The sequence below is a fragment of the Astatotilapia calliptera genome, chromosome 4 (assembly GCF_964374335.1).
Source record: "Astatotilapia calliptera chromosome 4, fAstCal68.1, whole genome shotgun sequence".
In the NCBI taxonomy this organism is placed as follows: Eukaryota; Metazoa; Chordata; class Actinopteri; order Cichliformes; family Cichlidae; genus Astatotilapia; species Astatotilapia calliptera.
The window spans coordinates 625,894-646,547 of NC_137425.1; the positions used below are offsets into that span (position 1 = coordinate 625,894).

General features: G+C 42.6%; 1 protein-coding gene across 1 annotated transcript; it reads left to right on the forward strand.

Annotated features, from left to right (window-relative positions):
- Positions 1 to 250: 250 nt before the first annotated feature.
- On the forward strand, positions 251 to 12,140 carry LOC113020115 (NLR family CARD domain-containing protein 3-like). Its single transcript, XM_026163818.2, has 6 exons — positions 251 to 1,585; positions 2,322 to 4,170; positions 6,036 to 6,209; positions 6,319 to 6,492; positions 9,068 to 9,114; positions 10,953 to 12,140. The coding sequence occupies exons 1-6, from the start codon at positions 1,459 to 1,461 to the stop codon at positions 11,525 to 11,527; spliced, it is 2,946 nt and encodes a 981-aa protein (XP_026019603.2). The 5' UTR covers positions 251 to 1,458; the 3' UTR covers positions 11,528 to 12,140.
- The last annotated feature ends 8,514 nt before the right edge of the window (positions 12,141 to 20,654 follow it).

A 20,654-nucleotide genomic window follows, 5' to 3' on the forward strand; every position in this document is an offset into this window, starting at 1 on the left:
TGCCCTGTGTCTGTCACTTCTCGTAATCATCCCTGTGTCCTGTTTCATGTGTCTTAGTCTGGGTTTCGGTGTGTGCTCTATGTTGTCTCCTTGTGAATGAGCTGCCTGTGGCTGGATGCTGGCTGTGGTTCAAATCAACATTTCAATTAATTCCAACAACTGACTGATGCAGACTGAATTGTAAAGAAGCTTAGACTCCCTTTGATTTAAGATCATTTGGGTTTGGAGACCTTACAGGTTACTGTCATTTCTTACAGCGATGTTCACATTCAGTGACTCAACAACAGGTCACAGCATGAAACACAGTGTTTGTGTCCTGGTCCTGGGTTGCTTACCCAGTGCTTCTGTGTTGTTCTTTATCAGTTTTAGTCTCCTGGTTTCTGTTTTGTGCTCCTCCTTTCCTCTGTGTTTCCTGTGTCTCCTCAGTAAGTGTCATTCTGTGTCTTTGTGGGTGTCTCTTGTGTTTCCTGTTTTACTTTGATGATCTTGTTTCCTGTGTTCAGTGTTTTGCTTTCCCACCATCTCATTAACCGGCTCTGATTAGTCCCAGCTGTGTTTCCAGCTGTTCCCTCTGTGCTGGATGTTCCCTCCACGCTGTCGGTCTGTTTGTTTTCTCGTCAGTTCCTAGTTTTCTAGTTTCTTTGTTTTCTAGTTTCTGTTCTCTTGAGTTCCTGGTTTCCCAGCTCTCGGTCATTATGTTTTGTTTCTTATATCCTGCATTCAAGTGTTCGCAGCAAATAAAGCTGCAGCTTTAAGAGACCTTTGCGTGCTCGAGTCCTGCATTTGGGTCCTACGTCCTGCCTGCCGCACAGCGTAACATTGTTATTGAACATTTATATGATTAACATCACTTTGTCTGTTATGTTAAAAAAAATTTTTTGTACAAATGATGAAATATCAAATTGTGTCACAACATTGGGGCAGCAGTGTATCCTTACTAAAGGAGGTAATGAAGGAAGAACCTTTCCTGTTATTATCATGACTCCCACGCAGCTGCCTCAGGTTATTTCTCAGGTGCAATAGTCTATTTCATCATATCCTCGATATAAACCAGAAACACGGGCAGGTAATGAAAGTTCAGATTTTGCGACTGCTTCAACGAACTTATTAAACTGATGTTCAACTGGCAACAAATGAATGCAAACGATTTGATGCAATGTGGCATTGATCTGTCTGGATTACTAAGCGTCTGAAGAAGACGTCGACAGAGGTGAAACTTTTCATTTCTTCTGTGAAACTGACACTAAAACCACATGTGAGACACACGAGTGGTTTGGAAGGATTGTTCATTATTACACTGAACAGTCTAGTTTAAAAACCGTAAAGCCGTAAAGTAAAAGCCGTCTGAAGTGGGCTGTGTCTAACGCATGGGTTTATTTTATTCTCATTGATCCAAATGTACAGATGTGTTACATGTGAAGACAAACAGACATCTCCTGATTCCTGACAGGACCAAGGATGGCAACACCAACAGAGTTGGTGGAAGCGCTGGAGGAGCTGGGAGACAGCAAGCTCAAAGATTTTAAGGAGATGGAAACAAAGGATCAGGTGGAAAGTTTATCCAGCACTGACTTAGGACCTGAAGGTGAGTCATGGAAGCAGGTCAGTCAGCTGACACGGCTTCTGAAGCAGTTGAGGCAAACTGAACTCCACATTAAAATATCTCATACACTCACACACACCTACATACTTAGTCTAGAGCTATTGCAGCATAACTAAGAGAGGATTCAGGGTCACCTGATCCAGCCCCAACTATGTGCTGTGGAACCAGAAGAGGAGCTTCAGGTTTGGAAAGCTGAAGACTCTGGAACCAGAGAGACTGCAGTCTGAGGGAGAAGTGCCCTGTTGGTACAGTATAGTACTGTGAGATCTTTACAATATGAAACAACCCTCTGAACCATCAGGGGGGAGACAGCATACAGACAGCAAGCTGTGCCCTGCAGCTCTCACAGAGTCCAACCCGTCTTCAGGAGACTCGTTCTAGAGTATCTTTCAGCTCAGACTCCCATCTCACCACAGAGATGATGCTGTTACAGGGAAATATCTGAATCAGAACTCTTTAATGAGCCCAAGAGGAAATCATGGGGTCTCCGTTGCTCTGAGACAGTAAGAAGAGTAGCTAACTGAGCTAAATAAACAATACTATTTATTACAAAGTTACAAAATATAACTAAATAACGCAAACAAAGAAGTAAAAAGCTACGCTTAACAAAGTTTAAAGGATGACTGTAAACTGTAGGAGGCTGCATGCGCACAAACAGGTTGTTGTGTTGGTATTTCCCACAGCAGACTTTTCATGGGTGTGTCTTTGCTCCCCACAGATGTGAGATGCATGCCAGCAGCTCCGCCTCCACAACCTGAAACATCGTACCAAGTCGCGCTGCAGTCTGAGCTCCAGAACATCTTCAGGTGTGCTCAGGAGGCCCTCGAGAAGCAGAATGAGGAACGTTTGTATGACGTGACCCCAGAGCTGTTTATTACAGAGAGACGGACCACAGACTCACAACAAGAGGTCAGACTGGCTGACCTCGAGTCAGAGAGGGCGGTTAAACCCAGTGACCTCTTCCAACTGTTTTCTAGTGAGGGCACGGCTGTGAGGACAGTGCTGACCAGCGGGATAGCAGGAATTGGCAAATCATCCCTTGTTAAGAAGTTTTTGTTGGACTGGGCTGAAAAAAGAACCAATCAAGACTTACATCTGATCTTCCCCTTTGACTGTCAGCAGATGGGTTTATGGCAAGGAGAAACATTTAGCCTGGCAGAGCTCATCCATACATGTATCCCATATTTTTCAGCCAGTGGTATCAAAGAAGAGACTTTAAATGACATTTTCACAAGTTCACAGAACTCCAGAGACACAAGTGAGTTCAGACTTCTGTTTGTGTTTGATGGACTGGATCAAAGCCGCCTTCAGCTCGACTTCACAGGAAAAACAGAGAAGTCTACTGACGTGACAAAGTCAGCCGGAGTAGAAGTGCTTCTGACCAACCTCATCAGGGGCAAACTGCTTCCCTCTGCTCGCCTCTGGATAACCACACGACCTGCAGCAGCCAATCGAATTCCCCCTCAGTACGTTCACAGAGTGACGGAGGTCAGAGGGTTCACTGACCCTCAGAAGGAGGACTACTTCAGAAAAAGATTCCAAGATGCGGAGCAGGCCAACAGGATGGTGGCCCACATCAACACATCCCAAGGACTACACATCATGTGCCACATCCCAGTCTTCTGCTGGATCACAGCTGCAGTTCTGGAGGATGTGCTGAAAACCAGCGAGGGACGAGAGCTGCCCAACACCCTGACTGAGATGTACATCCACTTCCTGATGGTTGAGATTAACCACACAAAGCAGAAGCATGTCCCAGAAAAGTGCATTCGGTACATTATGTCATTGGCTGAACTGGCTTTTCACCAGCTGCTGAGAGGAAACGCCATCTTTACTGAGGAGGAGCTGCGCTGCAGTGGCATTCATGTCAGAGCAGCGTCAAAGTACGCAGGACTGTTCACAAAGATCTTCAAGCAGGTTTGTGGACAAAGGAAGGAACAGGCCCAGAAGAATATCTTCAGCTTTACTCACCAAAGCATTCATCAGTTTCTAGCTGCAGTTTACGTGACCATATCACTGTTCAGCCACAACAGAAATGTGATGCCTGTCCCCCGACTCACCGTGCAAAGTCTGTTCACGTGTTTCAGTAAATCAAACTCTTCTACGGCTCTGAATATCCAAAAAAATGCAGTCAAGACAGCGTTAAAGAGCCCAAACGGTCACCTGGATTTGTTTGCTCGCTTTCTCCTCGGTCTGTCACTGCAGACCAATCAGACTCTCCTACAAGACCTGCTGACACAAACTAGAAGTAGCTCACATAACAATCAAAAAGCAATCCTGTATGTGAAGAAGAGGATCAGGAAGAATCCTGGTCCAGAACAATGCATCCTCCTGTTCCACTGCCTGAATGAACTGAACGATCGTTCTCTGGTGGAGGAGATCCAACGATACCTGAGCTCAGGAAGTCTCTGCAAAGATAAACTGTCTCCCACTCAGTGGTCGACACTTCTCTTCATCTTACTGTCCTCAGAAAAAGATCTGGATGTGTTTGACCTGCAGAAATACTGTGCTTCGGAGGAGGCTCTTCTGAGGCTGCTGCCAGTGATCAGAACCTCTAGAAAACTTCTGTAAGTTCATGGATAAGTGAGTCACCCACGAAACCAAATATAATGTTACTTCTCCCAAACAAATCAGCTTACAGGCCTTACAGAGTTGACATTATAAGTCACAGCAAGCAAGATGATGTTATTTACTAGTCCAATAACAAAAAGGCCTACAGATATGTTTCTGCCTCTCTATCATCATGCTTTTGGTATCTTTGCGCTGCTGTAAATACAGAATATGTCAGTTTTATAGCTTGCTGAAAACCTACAGTGGGTGTTCGCTCACATAAAGTAAGATGATGAACACATGCTGTGGAAGAGAGCCAGAGATTAATAACAAGTACGATTCAGTGCAGAGAGTAAATGGCCTGTATTTGTCTAGCGCTTTACACATCCAGTCATCCACCCTCACGTGATGGCACAGCCACCCTGGGGCGCACTGACAAAGGCGAGGCTGACGGACACTCTGACCACCACCAGTAGGCAACGGATGAAGTGTCTTGCCCAAGGACACAACGACGAGACTGTCCAAGCCGGGGCTCGAACCGGCAACCTTCCAATTACAAGGCGAACTCCCAACTCTGAGCCACGATCCCCAGAGGTCTATTAACACATAGTGAGTCAAGAAGAAACACTCACTGAATCATGGGAATCTTTAACATTTTAAAGATTTTGAATTCAGTTCTGGATTTAACAGGAAGCCAAAACAGGAGAAATCTGCTCTCTTTCTAGTCCCTGTCAGGACTCTTGCTGCAGCATTTTGGATCAGCTGAAGGCTTTTCAGGGAGTTTTTAGGACTTCCTGATAATAATGAATTACAGTCGTCCAGCCTGGAAGTAATAAATGCATGAACTAGTTTTTCAGCGTCACTCTGAGACAGGATATTTCTAACTTTAGAGATGTTGCACAAATGGAAGAACGCAGTCTTACATATTTGTTTAATATGTGCGTTGAAGGACATGTCCTGGTCAAAAATGACTCCAAGGTTCCTCACAGCGTTACTGGAGGCCAAGGTAATGCCATCCAGAGTAAGAATCTGCTTAGATACCATATTTCTAAGCTTTTCAGGGCCGAGTACAATAACCTCAGTTTGATCTGAATTAAGAAGCAGAAAGTTAGCGGCCATCCAGGTCTCTAAATGTATGCTATGTCTTCTAATGATGCTGCCTAAGGGAAGCATGTATAATGTAAACAGAATTGGTCCTAGCACTGAACCCTGTGGAACTCCATAATTAACCTCAGTGTGTGAAGAGGACTCTCCATTTACATGCACAAACTGGAGTCTATTAGATAGATATGATACAAACCACTGCAGTGCAGTACCTGTAACACCTACAGCATGTTCTAATCGCTCTAATAGGATATTATGGTCGACAGTATCGAACGCTGCACTGAGGTCTAGCAGGACAAGCACAGAGATGAGTCCACTGTCAGAGGCCATAAGAAGATCATTTGTAACCTTCACTAAAGCTGTTTCTGTGCTGTGATGAGCTCTGAAACCTGACTGAAACTCTTCAAATAAACCTCTGCAGATGATCTGTTAGCTGTTTGACAACTACTCTTTCAAGGATGTTTGATATAAAGGAAGGTTGGAGATATGTGGGTCAGACCTACATGTTTGATTTGGCACAGATTTTATATTGAAGGTTCTTCCAGATTGAACGTTCCCATTTGGGAACAGAGTAACACTATGAGTGTGCGAGCTTGTGACCCAGTGAGGCTGGATTTGTGTATTGAACCATCAACAGTGCAGATATCCATTTCTTAAAAATGCATATGCAGCTACTCCTAGTCGGACTATTTTAAAATGAAGCAGTGTGACTTGTGGTCACAAAAGCAGAAATTCTTTGCATGTTTTAAGTGTTTAAGTTTTGTCTGTTTGTCATCAGGCTGAGTGGCTGCAAGCTGTCATGGAGAAGCTGTGAAGCTTTGTCTTCAGCTCTCAGCTGCCAGTCCTCTAGTTTGAGAGAGCTGGATATGAGTAACAACGATCTTCAGGATTCAGGAGTGACATTACTGTCCACTGGACTGCGGAGTCCACACTGTGTACTTGAGATTCTCAAGTTAGTCATTATCATTAAAAAACAAAACATAGTATTCTTTGCAGATTTTTGATAATACATTTGTTTTAATTCTTCAGCTTAAAAATGAAATGTTATTCATGATTTTCAGGCTGTCAGGCTGCATGGTCACAGAGGAAGGCTGTGCTTCTCTGGCCTCGGCTCTGAGCACCAACCCTTCACATATGAGAGAGCTGGACCTGAGCTACAATCATCCAGGTGACACGGCAGCAGATGTGCTGTCTGCTCGACTGAATGATCCAAACTGGAGACTGGACACTCTCAGGTATTCTCGGAAAGAACGAGAAGCAGACGTGTCCTGATGTAATCTTTACATACGTTGGATGCCAAAGGTCCCTAGTATAACAAATGTCAGTGACAAAGCTGCTATTAATGAATTCATGTTACTGTGTTAGATTTAATATTGCAATATGCAAGTCCTGGCCAAGTCCGAACAGCAATCTGCGCATTTACAATTGTGGTACCATAACAGTAACGGGACTGCAGTCTTTTCTTCTTCTGCACATCATGCAGGTCAGCTGTTTGACACAGAGTTTGCACTAATGCAGCTCTCCTCTGAATAATCTCTGAGCTCCACCTGAGTCTCAGTCCTCAGGACCCTCTGCACATGCCCGGAGAGTTCTGCCAGAAGAACTTGCTTAAAAGCGTGCTGACTCTCCTTCGCCTTCCTCTCATTTATCTAAATTGCTGCACTGTTTTTGAGAGAAACACATGTGTACAACCTGAGTTATTCTTTTGATTAATGGGCCCAACACTCTCCCTGTTCTGGTTTGTGGATTTATGAGCCATTAAATTGCGGAGAAATTCAGGAGAAAGTTAGTAGATCACCTGTGGCATCACAATAATTTGCCCTGCTTAATAAATCTGCCGCAGCCAATAAAATTAAATGCGTCTTGTTTTCTTATAATTAGCTGCTGTCATCCCGTAGAACGATTCCTGTGACTGCAGTGAAATTTGCTCTATTCCACGTTTATCCCAGCCAACCCGAAGTAAACATGAATCTGTGATAATCTTAAAGGCTGCAATACTGCAAAAGACATTAACAATGCAAACTGACCCCACAGAAGCGTAAACGTTTATCAGTTAATATAATCTGGAGAACTTTGTTCTTCATGCAGCAACAGCTCAAAGAAAAGTAATTTTTATTCCAGCAGTGTGATGTTCAGCTGTGAGTTTAACAAAATTCAAAAATTTTCATCAAGTTATGGCATGGACATCCAACTACAGTTAATATACATACGAGCTGCGCCACTCTTTTAAATTGTTTCTTTCATGAATGGTCAGATGGCCCATTGCAAAGGATGGACCAGCGTATCCTCTGCTAAAGGAAGCAAGTAAGGTAGCATTGAAACTCCTTTCCTTAGTGCTTGGAGAACTGGAAACACTGATTTTTACTTTCATCTAGTAAAAGTAAAAATGTACTCAGACTGAGAAATGAAGAGTAGTGTCTTTAGAGGACATTTCTGTTTTCTTGTGCAAAGCTCACTGAACCCTGTGTAGTGTTAACATAAAGATAAAGTAATATTAGTTGAGGGGAATACAAACTTTAGTCTGACTTTAGTTTAAAGAAGGAAAAACAATCTTTATTTTATATATTGACAGGAAAATGCGCACAGTCAGGGGTCAAAGTGGATTCAGCAGGAACCTAAAATCAGCTGCAAGGTTCAGCGAAAATAGAGCTGGAGTAGATTTTCTTACTGTACAGGCTGTGATCACATGACCTGCTTCTGACCTCCAGTTTGTTTAGCAGCAGGTTTATGAACAAACAAGTAAAGAACAGATAGCTGAAAATTGTACTTGGGTACAATAAATTACTTGTACTTCGTGCCTGTCTCGTTTGGCAGCAATCAGAATTATTATTGCCCAGCGGATTTATGTTTCCAAGTGGATCATTGCAGCTTCGCCATACTGGTCTACGTGATTGATCTTTATTATTATTGGTTAATTATATTATTATTTTTTTAGTTCGTTGTTTAGTTATTTAGTTATTACAATCGGAACAGACATGATGGGGGATAATAGGAAAAGGAAAGATGCAAGGCAAGTTCGAGAAAAGGCGAGAGGAAGAGGGGCAGAGAGAAAAGACTAAAAATCAGCTGGAAGAAAAAAAGAAAACAAGCAAGAAGAGAACAACACAACAGGGAGACCACAGCAACATCTAGATAAGTATAAGTAACAATAACTAATAACTATTGAATGTTACTGACCAGCACACAAGACCAACCACGCATGGTATGCTTAGAGGCAGCAGCCAAGGAAGATAGTGTGTCTGAACACCTGTGTGCGCACCTGTGTGCGTCATTGCGCTTGCATTCAAAAGGTTTCTCCATTTAACAGTCTGGTGGTGGGTGTGGAGAGTTTACTTCTCCCCTTTGAAACCCAGAGACAGTCTTTAGAGAGAAAGAAAGAGGAAAAAGGTTCCCAAGAACAGCAGCCTGCCCACATGTTACCCAGCATGCACTAAAAACCCGGTGATGAGATAATGTTACATTTGATGGTGCTGTTTTATGTATATCTGTTTTTATATCACTGTGAAGCACTTTGTGGTTTCTATCCTGTGAAGAGTGATATATAAATAACTTGAAATTGAAACCAAGAGTTCTGATATGTTATCATCAAGTAGACAATGCAGTCAATGAATCTGACAAACATGGAACATTACACTGCATAATGATGCGTTTTGCATTTGATGGTAAATTTTCATTTTCAGTTACACGATTGCATGTTGTGATAGCATTATTTTGTGAGCTATTCTATGATTCCCAGCCTGAATCATTTCAAATGATTAAAGTGTGAAGCAGTTCATAACTGCATCCGTAAATGGCTGTTTTGTTATGCAGATTGGACCATGGTGGAGAGCAGAGGCTGAAACCGGGCTTAAAGAAGTGTAAGTGATTTTACTCAGCTTATTCTGACATGTCACAGAAAAAATATAAAAAACAATTGAATTCAATTTTATTTATCTACCAGGAAATGCCCAAGGTGCTTTATACTGTAATGTTAAAAAAAACCCTACAATAATACAAAGAAAACAGAGAAAACCCAACTATCACAGAGTGCCCTGTGAGCAGCACTTTGGCGACAGTGGGAAGGAAAAACTCCCTTTTAACAGGAAGAAACCTCCGGCAGAACCAGGCTCAGGGAGGGGCGGGGCCATCTGCTGTGATTGGTTGGTGTGAGAGAAGGAAGACAGGATAAAGACATGCTGTGGAAGAGAGACAGAGGTTAATAACAGATATGATTCAATGCAGAGAGGTCTGTTAACACATAGTGGTCGTGTCCAGATTCATGGGCTCCATCCTCCTGAGGACCCGGCCTTCGCGGTCTACGTGGGCCGGGTCCTCAGGAGGTCGGGTAGGCCGGAAGTAAACAGCTGTGAAATGTGACGGTCTAGCCTTCAGATTAGCGTCACCGCTGTCTGGGTGGAGTTAATAAACTCGGCCGTCTGCTCCTTGCTAGCTAAAATATAACAGGACACTGGAGTAAACTCTCGACCATCTCACACGTCTGTTTAATCAGTTTTCTGTTTGATGTTCAGCTGTGTGGAAACCATAACTTTGATCTCAGCCAAACCGATTTACTCACAAACAAAAGAAACACTGAAAAAAGCCAAACAATAACATGTTTAAGTTATCTAAGTGACTCATATATCATGCTTAACCTGAGTAGCCAAAGACCGCGGTGATCTGAAAATGATGTGCCGGGGGTTTGCCATTCTCGGCGGCTCTAGTGACCATTGACCATCCCGGCTAGCTATCGAGCTGGTGGGTAACAGACGTCTCCGAAAACCTCGGAGCACTTTTGCAAATATGCGACATCTTGATAAACAGAACAGATATTTGATGTTTACACAGCTACTTTCTGCCTGAAAATATGTTAAACGTTTATTTTGTGACCCAGAAAGATTAATAAGAGTAATTTTAAAACTTAGTAGCAGCCGCCATTGTCGGAAACTTGAATCGGCTGGGCCACGCTATGGATTCTGGGATATGGTGGGCCACGAAGGACACACCCGACCCATCCTTCAAATTCGGGGAAAAGGAGGACGCATTTGTCGGCTGCATTCGGAAGAGTCCAACAATTTGGACAGCCTTCGTCACGTTGCTGTGACGCAATCGGCCCACAAATGCGGCCTCAGGAGGATGCAGCCCGTGAATCTGGACACCCCCAGTGAGTGAAGATGAAACACCCAGTGCATCATGGGAATCCCCCAGCAGCCTACACCTGTTACAGGAAAAGGATCCATTCATATGAATCTGCACTTGTGGGTGTGTTTGAGAACTCCCTAATAACACTGCAATGACGTTTTGATTCAACGGTACTTTGTTCCTGGCACACCAGTTTTTTTGATGCACATTTCTGAAGCCACCGTCTCCAGCAGCTTCATTAGGTTTTTATTTGTGCCATCTGCAAATAAAACTAATTTTGATATATCGATACCTAATGAGTAGTTTTGGACCCAGTACAGAACCTGGTGGAATACCTGATGTCCAAGCATAATGAGGAACATTCTCCTAACCTCACAAACCGTTTGCTGTCACTTGAATACTTGAATTTTTACCCGGTGCGGTACAACCTCCGTGGGATCCCGTGCCACTCAGGTTCATGAATTAACAGTTCATGATCAACTGTATGTTTTTTAAAGATCTTGGAATATTTGCCCGCACACTGTTAACAGAAACGAAACCAGTTAATGTGATTTGCTGTGTTCTTTGTCTCCATCAGATGCCTGCGAGCTGCAGATAGACCCAAACACAGTAAGCCGAGCCCTCAGATTGTCCCACAACAACATGACGGTGACAGCGTCAGACTTTCAGTTATATCCGAATCATCCAGACAGGTTTGACAGTTGGCCCCAGCTTCTGTGTGAAAATGAACTGAGCGGTCGCTGTTACTGGGAGGTGGAGTGGAGGGGACTAGTGGACATATGTGTGAGTTACAGAGGAATCAAAAGAAAAGGCAACAGCCCTCGAAGCAGGTTTGGAGGAAATGATCAGTCTTGGAGTCTGAGCTGCTTTCTTGACCGCTACGCTGTCTGCCACAACAACCAAGGCAAAGAGATGTACTTCCCTTCCTCATCCTCATCCTCATCTTCTTTCTCTAAGAGAATAGCAGTGTATGTAGACTATCCTGCCGGCATTGTGTCCTTCTACAGAGTCTCCTGTGACAGTCTGATCCACCTTCACACCTTCAACACCACCTTCACCGAGCCTTTGTATGCAGGCTTTGGCTGTGACTCCAGGCTGGGCTTTAACCTGATGTTTAACATCCAGTCCTCAGTGTCTCTGTGCAAGCTGTAGGAGGATGAGTGTAAATGATGAGTATGAATCAGTCAAGTTCGTGCACTTTAAACACACCTTATCATAGTAATGCATTTTTGTTTTTTTACTGATTAACAAGAGTTGGAAAAACTGCCAGTTCTTCTCAGAGTAATGCACAATATTGGGAATAGAGAGTATACAGCTGTGTTATAAGCCCTTTGCCCATCCTTGACCAAGGGCTTATAACACAGCTGTATAAAGCCAAGGAAACATCCTAAGAACACAGGAAACAGCAAAATCCATTAAAATCTGTGGAAACAAACTGAAGACTGAATGTGGGGAAAAGGGTTTGTTTGTATGGTAATAAAACGTAGAGGTCCATCACGCATAGAAATAATCATCCTGCAGTCCTCACAGCATTGATCACGTGTTGTTACCTCTCCTGCGAAGTACACACAAGCATGCAAGCAGGTGTCATGGACTTCATATTTTTGTGTATTGACTGTAAAAACTGTATTTCAGCTTCTGTTGTGTTTCATAATCTTCAGTAAGTATGGATCCATGGAGCATCCACCATGTCGCCATGACTACGCTCCGCCCAGGAAACTTTCAGACCAGGTCACAACCTATGCATGTATGTTTTTTTTTTAAAATGTAGTTATATATATATATATATATATATATATATATATATATATATATATATATATATATATGAGACCAAGAGTGAGAAGGGGTTGCCTCGCTAGCAGAACAAGAAAGCTTTGGGGTGAGATCTTGGCCTTGATTTCTTTGACCTTATCAACAAAAAATTCTTAATTCATTATGCCTCTGTGAGATTTAATATGAAGAGTATTTATTTAGAGCTAGACTTAAGTACAGGTACGTCCTCGACAAACACAAGGTCCAAGGTACGGCCTTTCAGATGTTTTGGTCCAGAAACACGTTCAACAAAGTAAAAGGAATCAGATACAGATCAAAGTTCAGCTGTTGAGTTTGATGCTTCCCTCATCAACATGTTAAAAATCCCCAAGAATCAGAACGTTCTCAAAATAATAATAGAAGATAAAAAATCTGTAAAATCCTTTAAGAAGACAGCAGCAGGGCCAGCAGGGGGAGAAACACAATAAAACATGTTCACAGAGCCAATCTTAATCGTTCGCACACTGCCAGATTCTCCCAGGTGTGCAGTCGGCAAGTGATGAAAGTAATATGTGGAGCGCAGACAAAAATGGTGTGCTAAGAAAACAATCATTCAAACCACCACTGCCCAGCATGCTTCTGATCATCCCACAGGTCTGGCTACATCGTTTTATCCTGATGCTACAGTGTAGCTAGTGGGCCCCACAACTCCCCGCCATGATTGAAATGAAGACTTGGGTTGGAGCAGGTGGGGTGGACTGTGTATCGATATTCACAACAACTGGTGCGAATATAGATAATATAGATATAGGTAATAGTAAGACCGCAGACAATTTTCCATCAGAGGAAACACACTGGATGGAGTCTATTCCTACTTGAGTCCCCCTCCCACAGCCGGGAACATCTGACCACCACTTATCCTCATCCCAGCCTATACTCCCCTGAGAAGAAGAATCAACCTAATCAGGTCAAATAGACCCAGTTTAAAAACTGGAGAGATAAAGGAATTACATCGATGTGTGGTATTGTAAAGGAAGATGAAATTATGAGTTTCCAAACTTCAAAGCAAACGTTTCATTTAGAAAACCGAGACCACGATAGATACTTGCAGTTAAGAAACTTCTATACTCGAAGCATTAAAAACCAAACAGCCACTACAGCGAGGCCACTTATCCAACTCTTTGTAAATGCTTATAAGAAAGGTGTAATCTCATAAATATACAATCGTCTTCATGATCTCAGCGATTATTCAACAAAGTATATAAAAGAACGATGGAAGAAAGAGGAATGGCAGAACATTTGTTCTTTTCATTGGAAAAGTACAAAATCACACATATGGAAGCTCTGCTGGAAAAGTTTTTCATCAGCCCAGCTATAAAGGCACATTATGATGATGGAAGTTGTGAATGTTGGAGGAACTGTGGCTACGAAACAGCACACCACTACCACATATTTTGTAAGAATATTAAGAACTACTGGAGAGGAGTCCACAAAGTGATGCAAAACATATTTGGTACATATTTTGATTTCAAACCCATATTTTTAGGATACAAACCCTCAGGCATGAAGTATAGATAAATACTTACTTGGTGTGCAGCTGGCTGCAAGTAAAACGGCACTGACCAAAAGATGGCCAACACAGGATCCACCAACATTAAACAGCTGGATTGATGTAACGTTTGAGATTTATAAGAAAAGAAAAAAAACTTTTTTTGTGAACTTTGAGTGTGAGAAATTTGTAAAACACTGGGGAAACTGCTCTGTGAGTCCTGTAAGGCCTGATATCGCTGATATTCATCATCGAAGGAACGGTTGTTTCAGTTTTTGTTTGCTTTTTATAATAACATGTACTAATGCTCTGTCACCATCTGCTACTGAGTGTGTTGGCTTTTCAGCTGCCCTCTCTCTGCATGGATATAGTTACAAACTGTATCTGTCTCTACATGTGTTTGTTTTGTTGTTTGTTTTGTTTTTTCCTTCTCTTTCTCTTTTTTTTCATACCTGCGTGAAGGAAAAGCACTTGAAGTGATCCAGACTACTGTACTTAGAACAAAGGAAGCCGTCAAATACTGTACGTTTTATTTTATGCATAACTTCAATAAACACTTAAATTTAAAAAACAAAAACTAATCAGATCAAACTCAAGAGCGTTGAAGCCTGCACAGAAAGATCAGTCACTCGTTTGCAGGACTGCTTCAGTGCCACAGAGTACAGAATACCTAAGAATCCAGGACCTGCACTTATGTATGGACAACGTCACAGCTGATAAACACATCTATGTTTTATCCAAACAAGAAACCATGGATGATATGTGAAGTTCAGCCAGCAACTCTGCCTTCAGGGCAGAAGACGAAACACACATTCCTTGTGACTTTGATCCCATCAGTTTGCACAGATCCACTCACGGTGCCATTTCATTCAAGTAGTGTGACTGTTAGTTTGTCTTTATACACACAAGCTCAGCAGTTCTTCCAGTTTCATTATGTGTTTGGTATGATTACAATAACAGAGCTTATGTTATTTTATCATATTTTTATGTTTAAGTTGTTTGTTGCTGGTTTTTAGTTTGTTTTTGTCTGTTTGGGAGCTGACACAGTCTCTATGGAGATGGGTTTTTGGGGGGTAGCAGGAGGAGAGAAGCTGCAGAGAGGCGTGTAAGACTGCAGCTCTGCTTCCTGGTCCCAACTCTGGATACTCATATTTTGGGAGGTGTTGAAAATTTGAAAATGTTTGTTTTCAGTATAAATAAAGCTGGTTTAATCATTTTTGTATACACACTGTGCAAATGTGCTCATACGAGCTGGCACTCCTTTGAAGGTCGAAAGCTTCGTTCGGCGTGACGGTCCAGATTGATATATTGTAGGAGTGACACAGAGTGCAGGCGGTTGGTGGCAAACACGCTGACACACGGATAATGGTTAGAATGAGTCTTTGGGTTAGAGAGTCCGAGCAAGATATTCTGAACCAGAACGTAGAATCAGTACAAGAACAATGGAGAATAAAATGAGATTATCAAGGCTAGGCGGGAGGTGTTTTCCTCTTCTACCTCTTGCAGAGGAGCGAGCAGATACCGGACGAGGTCAGACGTGGACGGGGAGGGAGACAGCCGGACTGCCATATCCGTGCAGGAGCCAGAAAGCCATGATAATCTTTGTTTTTGTTTCACTATATAAAGTTATACGGCCCGTTTGAGGGTCATCCTTTTTGTGAACCAAATGCCTGATTTCACACAGACGTCCAGAGCTGTGGAAACTTGTAATTTCAACTGCCAACGCAAATTAAATCTTTTTAACAGACAGAACTTTCTCCTGTAATTCCTTCTGAAAATATTGAACACGACAGAGGTTTGATACATTTGTCCATATTTCTAGAAATGAGAGCTGCTCCATCCAAAGAGGGATGGATGCCGTCTCTCCTAACAAGACCAAGTTTCCTCCAGAAGCTTTCCAAATTTTCTATGAAGCCCACATTGTTTCTGGGACACCACTCAGACAGCCAGCAATTTAAGGAGAACATGCGGCTAAACATGTCACTCCTGGTCTGATTGGGGAGGGGACCAGAGAAAACTACAGAGTCCCACATTGTTTTGGCAAAGTTGCACACCGATTCAATATTGATCACCTGTTGAGAGAAAAAGAAGAGAAAACAAGCAAAAAAAACAGAGCAACATACTAAACACAACACCATCACGTTAATCTAGCTACGTGTAAACTGCAGTAAATACTAAATATTGAATGTTGTTGTGCAGCAAGCAGGACCGACAGCGCACAATGTGCTTTGAGGTAGCAGCCAAGAAAGGTGTAGTTTATGTCTATGAACAGTGAACACCTGTGTGCACACCTGTGTGGATCAGCGCGCTTGTATTCAAAAGGTTTCCCCATGTAATCGTCTGCAAGAGGGTGTAGAGAGCCATAGCCCCGCCCCCAGGGCATGAAGCTGGCATGGAGGAGATCCAGACATGTAGAGGCCCCAGAGTGCGAGAGCCCAAGGAGGAGCACCAGGGGGGCATCCGTGCCACCCTCCTGGGAAGAGCTGAGGAGAGCCCCAGACAAGGGGTCACCCAGTAGCCACGGAGCAGAAACCAGAGGGGGCTGCACTGGCGTGCCCGCCAGCTGTGCCAGAGTGAGCCGAGCCGCAGGCCCAGAGGCCGGAGGCCCGAGGGCCCCCTACGCCCCGGAATAGGCCTGACCGAGCAACAGGCACCAGGCCCCACCAAGTAGCCACCGGGAGTGAGCTGGTACATACCTGAGCGCCCAGCCCCGGACACCAAGAACCACCAACGCACCGACCCCTGAGGGCATCAGTCACCAGCAGGGAGAGATAGGCCTCCACACTTTGGAGGGCCTGGGAGTTCCCAGAGAGGTGGAGTCTAAGACCCGACCTGACATATAGACAGACACAAACATGCATTCCCACCCTCATGCACACATATACAAATACTCAACACTCACCCAACATAAAGATAGACACAAATGTTCACACAATCACACTCCCCAAACACACTCTATACCCCGGGTCCAGGTACCCTCACCCCCAGAGGGGGAAACGGCACCTAGACCCAGGAGATGTTACCCTTTCCCCCGGGGTGGAGGCAAGCAGTCTGCCCCGACTCCGCAGCAGCAGAGAGGCCCGCATCCCAGATCCCAATCGGATGGCCAACACCTCCTCTGAGCCCCCCCGCCCCGATGGCCAGCAGAGAACGGGGGTGTGTGAAGACCCCATACCTCCCTACAGGCTACATTTATTAAAAGAACCATTAATGCTAAAAGAAGCATAGGCCATGTTGCTTGGTTAGAGATATTAGCTGCTATGTAAAAGTTTGTAATCAATTAAGCGCTACACAAACCCCACTGTGTGTAACAGGAAGTGGCACAATGAGATAAAGAAGTGAAACAGCAGTAATGACAGCGCACACAGAAGCCTTTAAAGAGTCCTCTTTCTGCTCATGACGAAAGTGAAACCGCTCGACTGCTGATAAATGAACCCTTGGTGTGCGGGCATGACGAAACAGAAGGACAGAAGAAAACGGAAATGGACATTTAAAAAAATATGGAAGCATTTCACAGAAAACCAAGTTAAATGAAAACTCTGCAACGCACAACAGCACTGCTGCTGTGCACGAGCATTTACAAGAGAAAGAAGTCCAGGTCAGGCACAGTCTCAAACTCACAGGTTCAGGTTCAGGGGAACTGACGCTGATGGCTCGACGATCCAGCGAAGGATGACACGGGTCCGCCGTCATAAATAGTGCTTTCACGTGTTTTTCAGTGCACGCTCTGAACACTTAGATGGCACACTTGTTCTTGGAGGCGACCTCAGCCTTGGATTAAATGAAGACATGGATAGGGGAGAGCGGGGTAAGTTGTCACACTCTTCAAACTGACTAACTTTTACTGAGCACCATACATCACAACGTAATAAATGTTTCACCAAATGAAAGACGGAAGTCTCGGGCACATATGATGTATTGATTACATTTTCATATCTTATCTCATTACGGAGTTGTAGACTGTTGAAAGGAGAATGTGCACTTGTGACAATTTGCCCCATCGGCAGGTAAGTTGTCACACTAGATTATCTTAAAATATGAACACAAATACTTAATTATGATTATTGATTTTAACTGTTAAATTCAAACCAAAACTGGAAATTTGAACAATTATGCCAAGAGAATTTGGAAAAAAACAATTATTTCAATCCAATACACATTTTAATCAAAACATTAAGTAGAAAGAAAACTTTAGTTTGAACTTTAAACTCAAATGTTCTCTGGCTTGCACATAAATCCATCATAACTGAATGGAATGCTGCAAATAACTTGCTTTACTTAACATGTTTATACTCTGAACAAAACAGATGCCTTATTTCTGATTAATCAGACTCAACTTCATAGTCACAATTCTGGCACACATAAATTGCCTGGCCTGAGGTGCAAGCATCATGGGCCCATTTGTTGCATTTTACGCATTTTACCCAGGTCTCTTTTGGACAACTGTTTGAAAATGGCTCCACACAGACAAGGCAGAAGCACTCTTCATCATCTGATGATGACTCTTGAATTATTTTTCTTCTTTTAGCTGCGTTGTTCTTCATAGGTCCAGATGTTTTCCCCCCTCGCGTCCCTCTCTTTTGAAACAGCTTTTTGCTAGATTCAGCCTTATTCTTTTCTTTTTCTAGTTGCTGCTTCACTGGCGTGTCGGTTAGAATTGCTGATTTGCGTCGTTTTCTTCCTTTGCTGGATGGTTTTCGGCGGCCAGCTTTTGGATATGGCCGGATGTCCTCTGGAGTTGGTAGTCCGCTGTCAGTAATTGCAGTGCGGTAATTTATGTCAAAATCCTTTGCTGTACTTGTGATTGATTTGTTCTGCATCTTTACCTGCCTGACTGCCTTTAACATAATGTCAGGTGGTGTTCTGCCACGCTCTGTCTTTCGTTGATAATTTCGAACCATCTTACTTTCTTCCTTCCTTCCTTAATTCCTGCCTCTCCTTCCTTTCTTCAAAAACCTTATTACAAATACAAATGAATTACAATATCACAATTTTTTGGAGCATTTATTTGTACTGGGGCAAGTTGTCACATGTGACGACTTGCCCCAAAGTTAATGAGACAACTTGCCCCAAACTGACATTTATGCTAATTTTGGCTAAATGTCAGGGTTAGCTCAACATAGCACATCAGCTGAAGTATCAAAAGACACGTTAATGTCTCCTCTATTTTGTGTAAAATAATAATCTGTAACATCTATACCTAACAAAGTTGTACTGAAGAAAATTTAAAGTGATTTATTTTTCCTTTTAGGTCAAAAAAATAAAAAAGATGTGCTCACCTCAGATTAGAGCAGTCTTGACCACATGTGAACAGGAGGTTGACTATAGAAGAAGAAGTCACACAAAGTGGCTATTTCATTTTTGAGATAGAGCCTCTAGTGTTGGAGTTATGAACAGTGTGACAACTTACCCCGCTCTCCCCTACAGTTCAGCAGGAACTGAGCGTAATTGGCAGTCCACAAATATAATCAAACAGTATATGAGCGACTTTGGTCTTTGCGATGCATGGCGCTCCCTTCACCCCACCAGTAAGGAATATACTTTTTTCTCACATGTCCATCACTCCTACTCTCGTCTGGATTATTTTCTGGTCAGCAGCTCACTGCTGAACGACATTTCAGACACTGAGATTCATCCTATAGCTGTCAGCGATCATGGTCCTGTATCTTTAACACTAATGCACAAGAATAATACTACGCCAAGAAAAAACTGGAGATTTAATATATCACTACTTAAAGATGAAGACTTTATTAAATATTTTAAAAAAGAGTGGACTTCATATTTGGACTATAATGACACTCCCGAAACATCAGCTTCTGTTCTATGGGAAGCAGGGAAAGCTGTGATGAGAGGTAAAATAATTTCTTTCTCATCACACAAAAAGAAAAAAGAAAACAAAAATATTCAGGAATTAGAAAAAAACATCAAATCACTAGAAGAAGCCTACGCGTCCCACCAAGATCAGGAAACATTGAACAAAATACGCAAAACAAAACTAGAATTAAATGAGATAATTGATAAAAAACAAAATTCTTAGTACAAAGACTACGCCTACAAAATTATGAACATGGTAATAAATCCGGTCAATTTCTAGCAAACCAGCTAAAAATAAATAAAGAAAAAACAACTATATGTGCTGTTCAAGATTCATCTGGGAACACAATATATGATCCGATACAAATAAACAACATTTTCAGGGATTTCTATAAAACGTTGTATTCACCACAAATAAACCCATCTAAAAAAGAAATTGATCAGTTTTTGGACAACATAACTCTTCCAAAATTATTGGACACTCAAGCAATGGCACTGGATTCACCACTGACACCAGGTGAACTCCAGGAAGCCCTGATAAGTATGCCCAATAATAAGGCTCCAGGTCCAGACGGCTTTCCTGCAGAATTCTACAAAGAATTCTGGTCGATTCTGGCACCAGTTTTCTACAGAACGTTGTTGGAAATTAAAGAATAAGAAAACAGAAGCTACCAAAGACTTCTGGACAAATGCTTTAAATAACCTGGAGTAAATTGCGCTTAAGTTTGCTCACACACTTAAACTAAGTTGAGAGGGATCACGAGTAGATCCTTATTTTATTGTCATTGCTGGCACACACTGAGCTGAGGGGAAATCCCCTTCACTGCACCATTTCTTTTGAAACTTTGGGAATTATAACACTCCAAAAGGATTGCATATCTTTGAACTGAAGTATTTCTGTCTCTAAAAGAACTTATTTCAACCTTAATTACTTTAGTAAGCCCCAGACTAATCTAATCTAATGCAGACTGTCTGAGAAAGGAGTGAACCGCCTAAAAAAAGAACACATATAGCTCATATCCCCAAAGATGACAAGTCTGTAATGCATCAACTGTATTTAATAACTGCATGACTAATCACCCACTGCAACAAAGGAAAGAAAGTCCTGCTGAATCTTGCCGCATGCCAGGAGAACTTCCCACCTGGGAATCATTCAGAGAT

Coding starts and splice junctions, on each gene's coding strand:
- LOC113020115 (XM_026163818.2), top strand. CDS start 1,459: ATGGCAACACCAACAGAGTTGGTGGAAGCGCTGGAGGAGCTGGGAGAC. Junction 1,586..2,321: donor CACTGACTTAGGACCTGAAG/GTGAGTCATGGA, acceptor TGCTCCCCACAG/ATGTGAGATGCATGCCAGCA. Junction 9,115..10,952: donor GAAACCGGGCTTAAAGAAGT/GTAAGTGATTTT, acceptor TGTCTCCATCAG/ATGCCTGCGAGCTGCAGATA.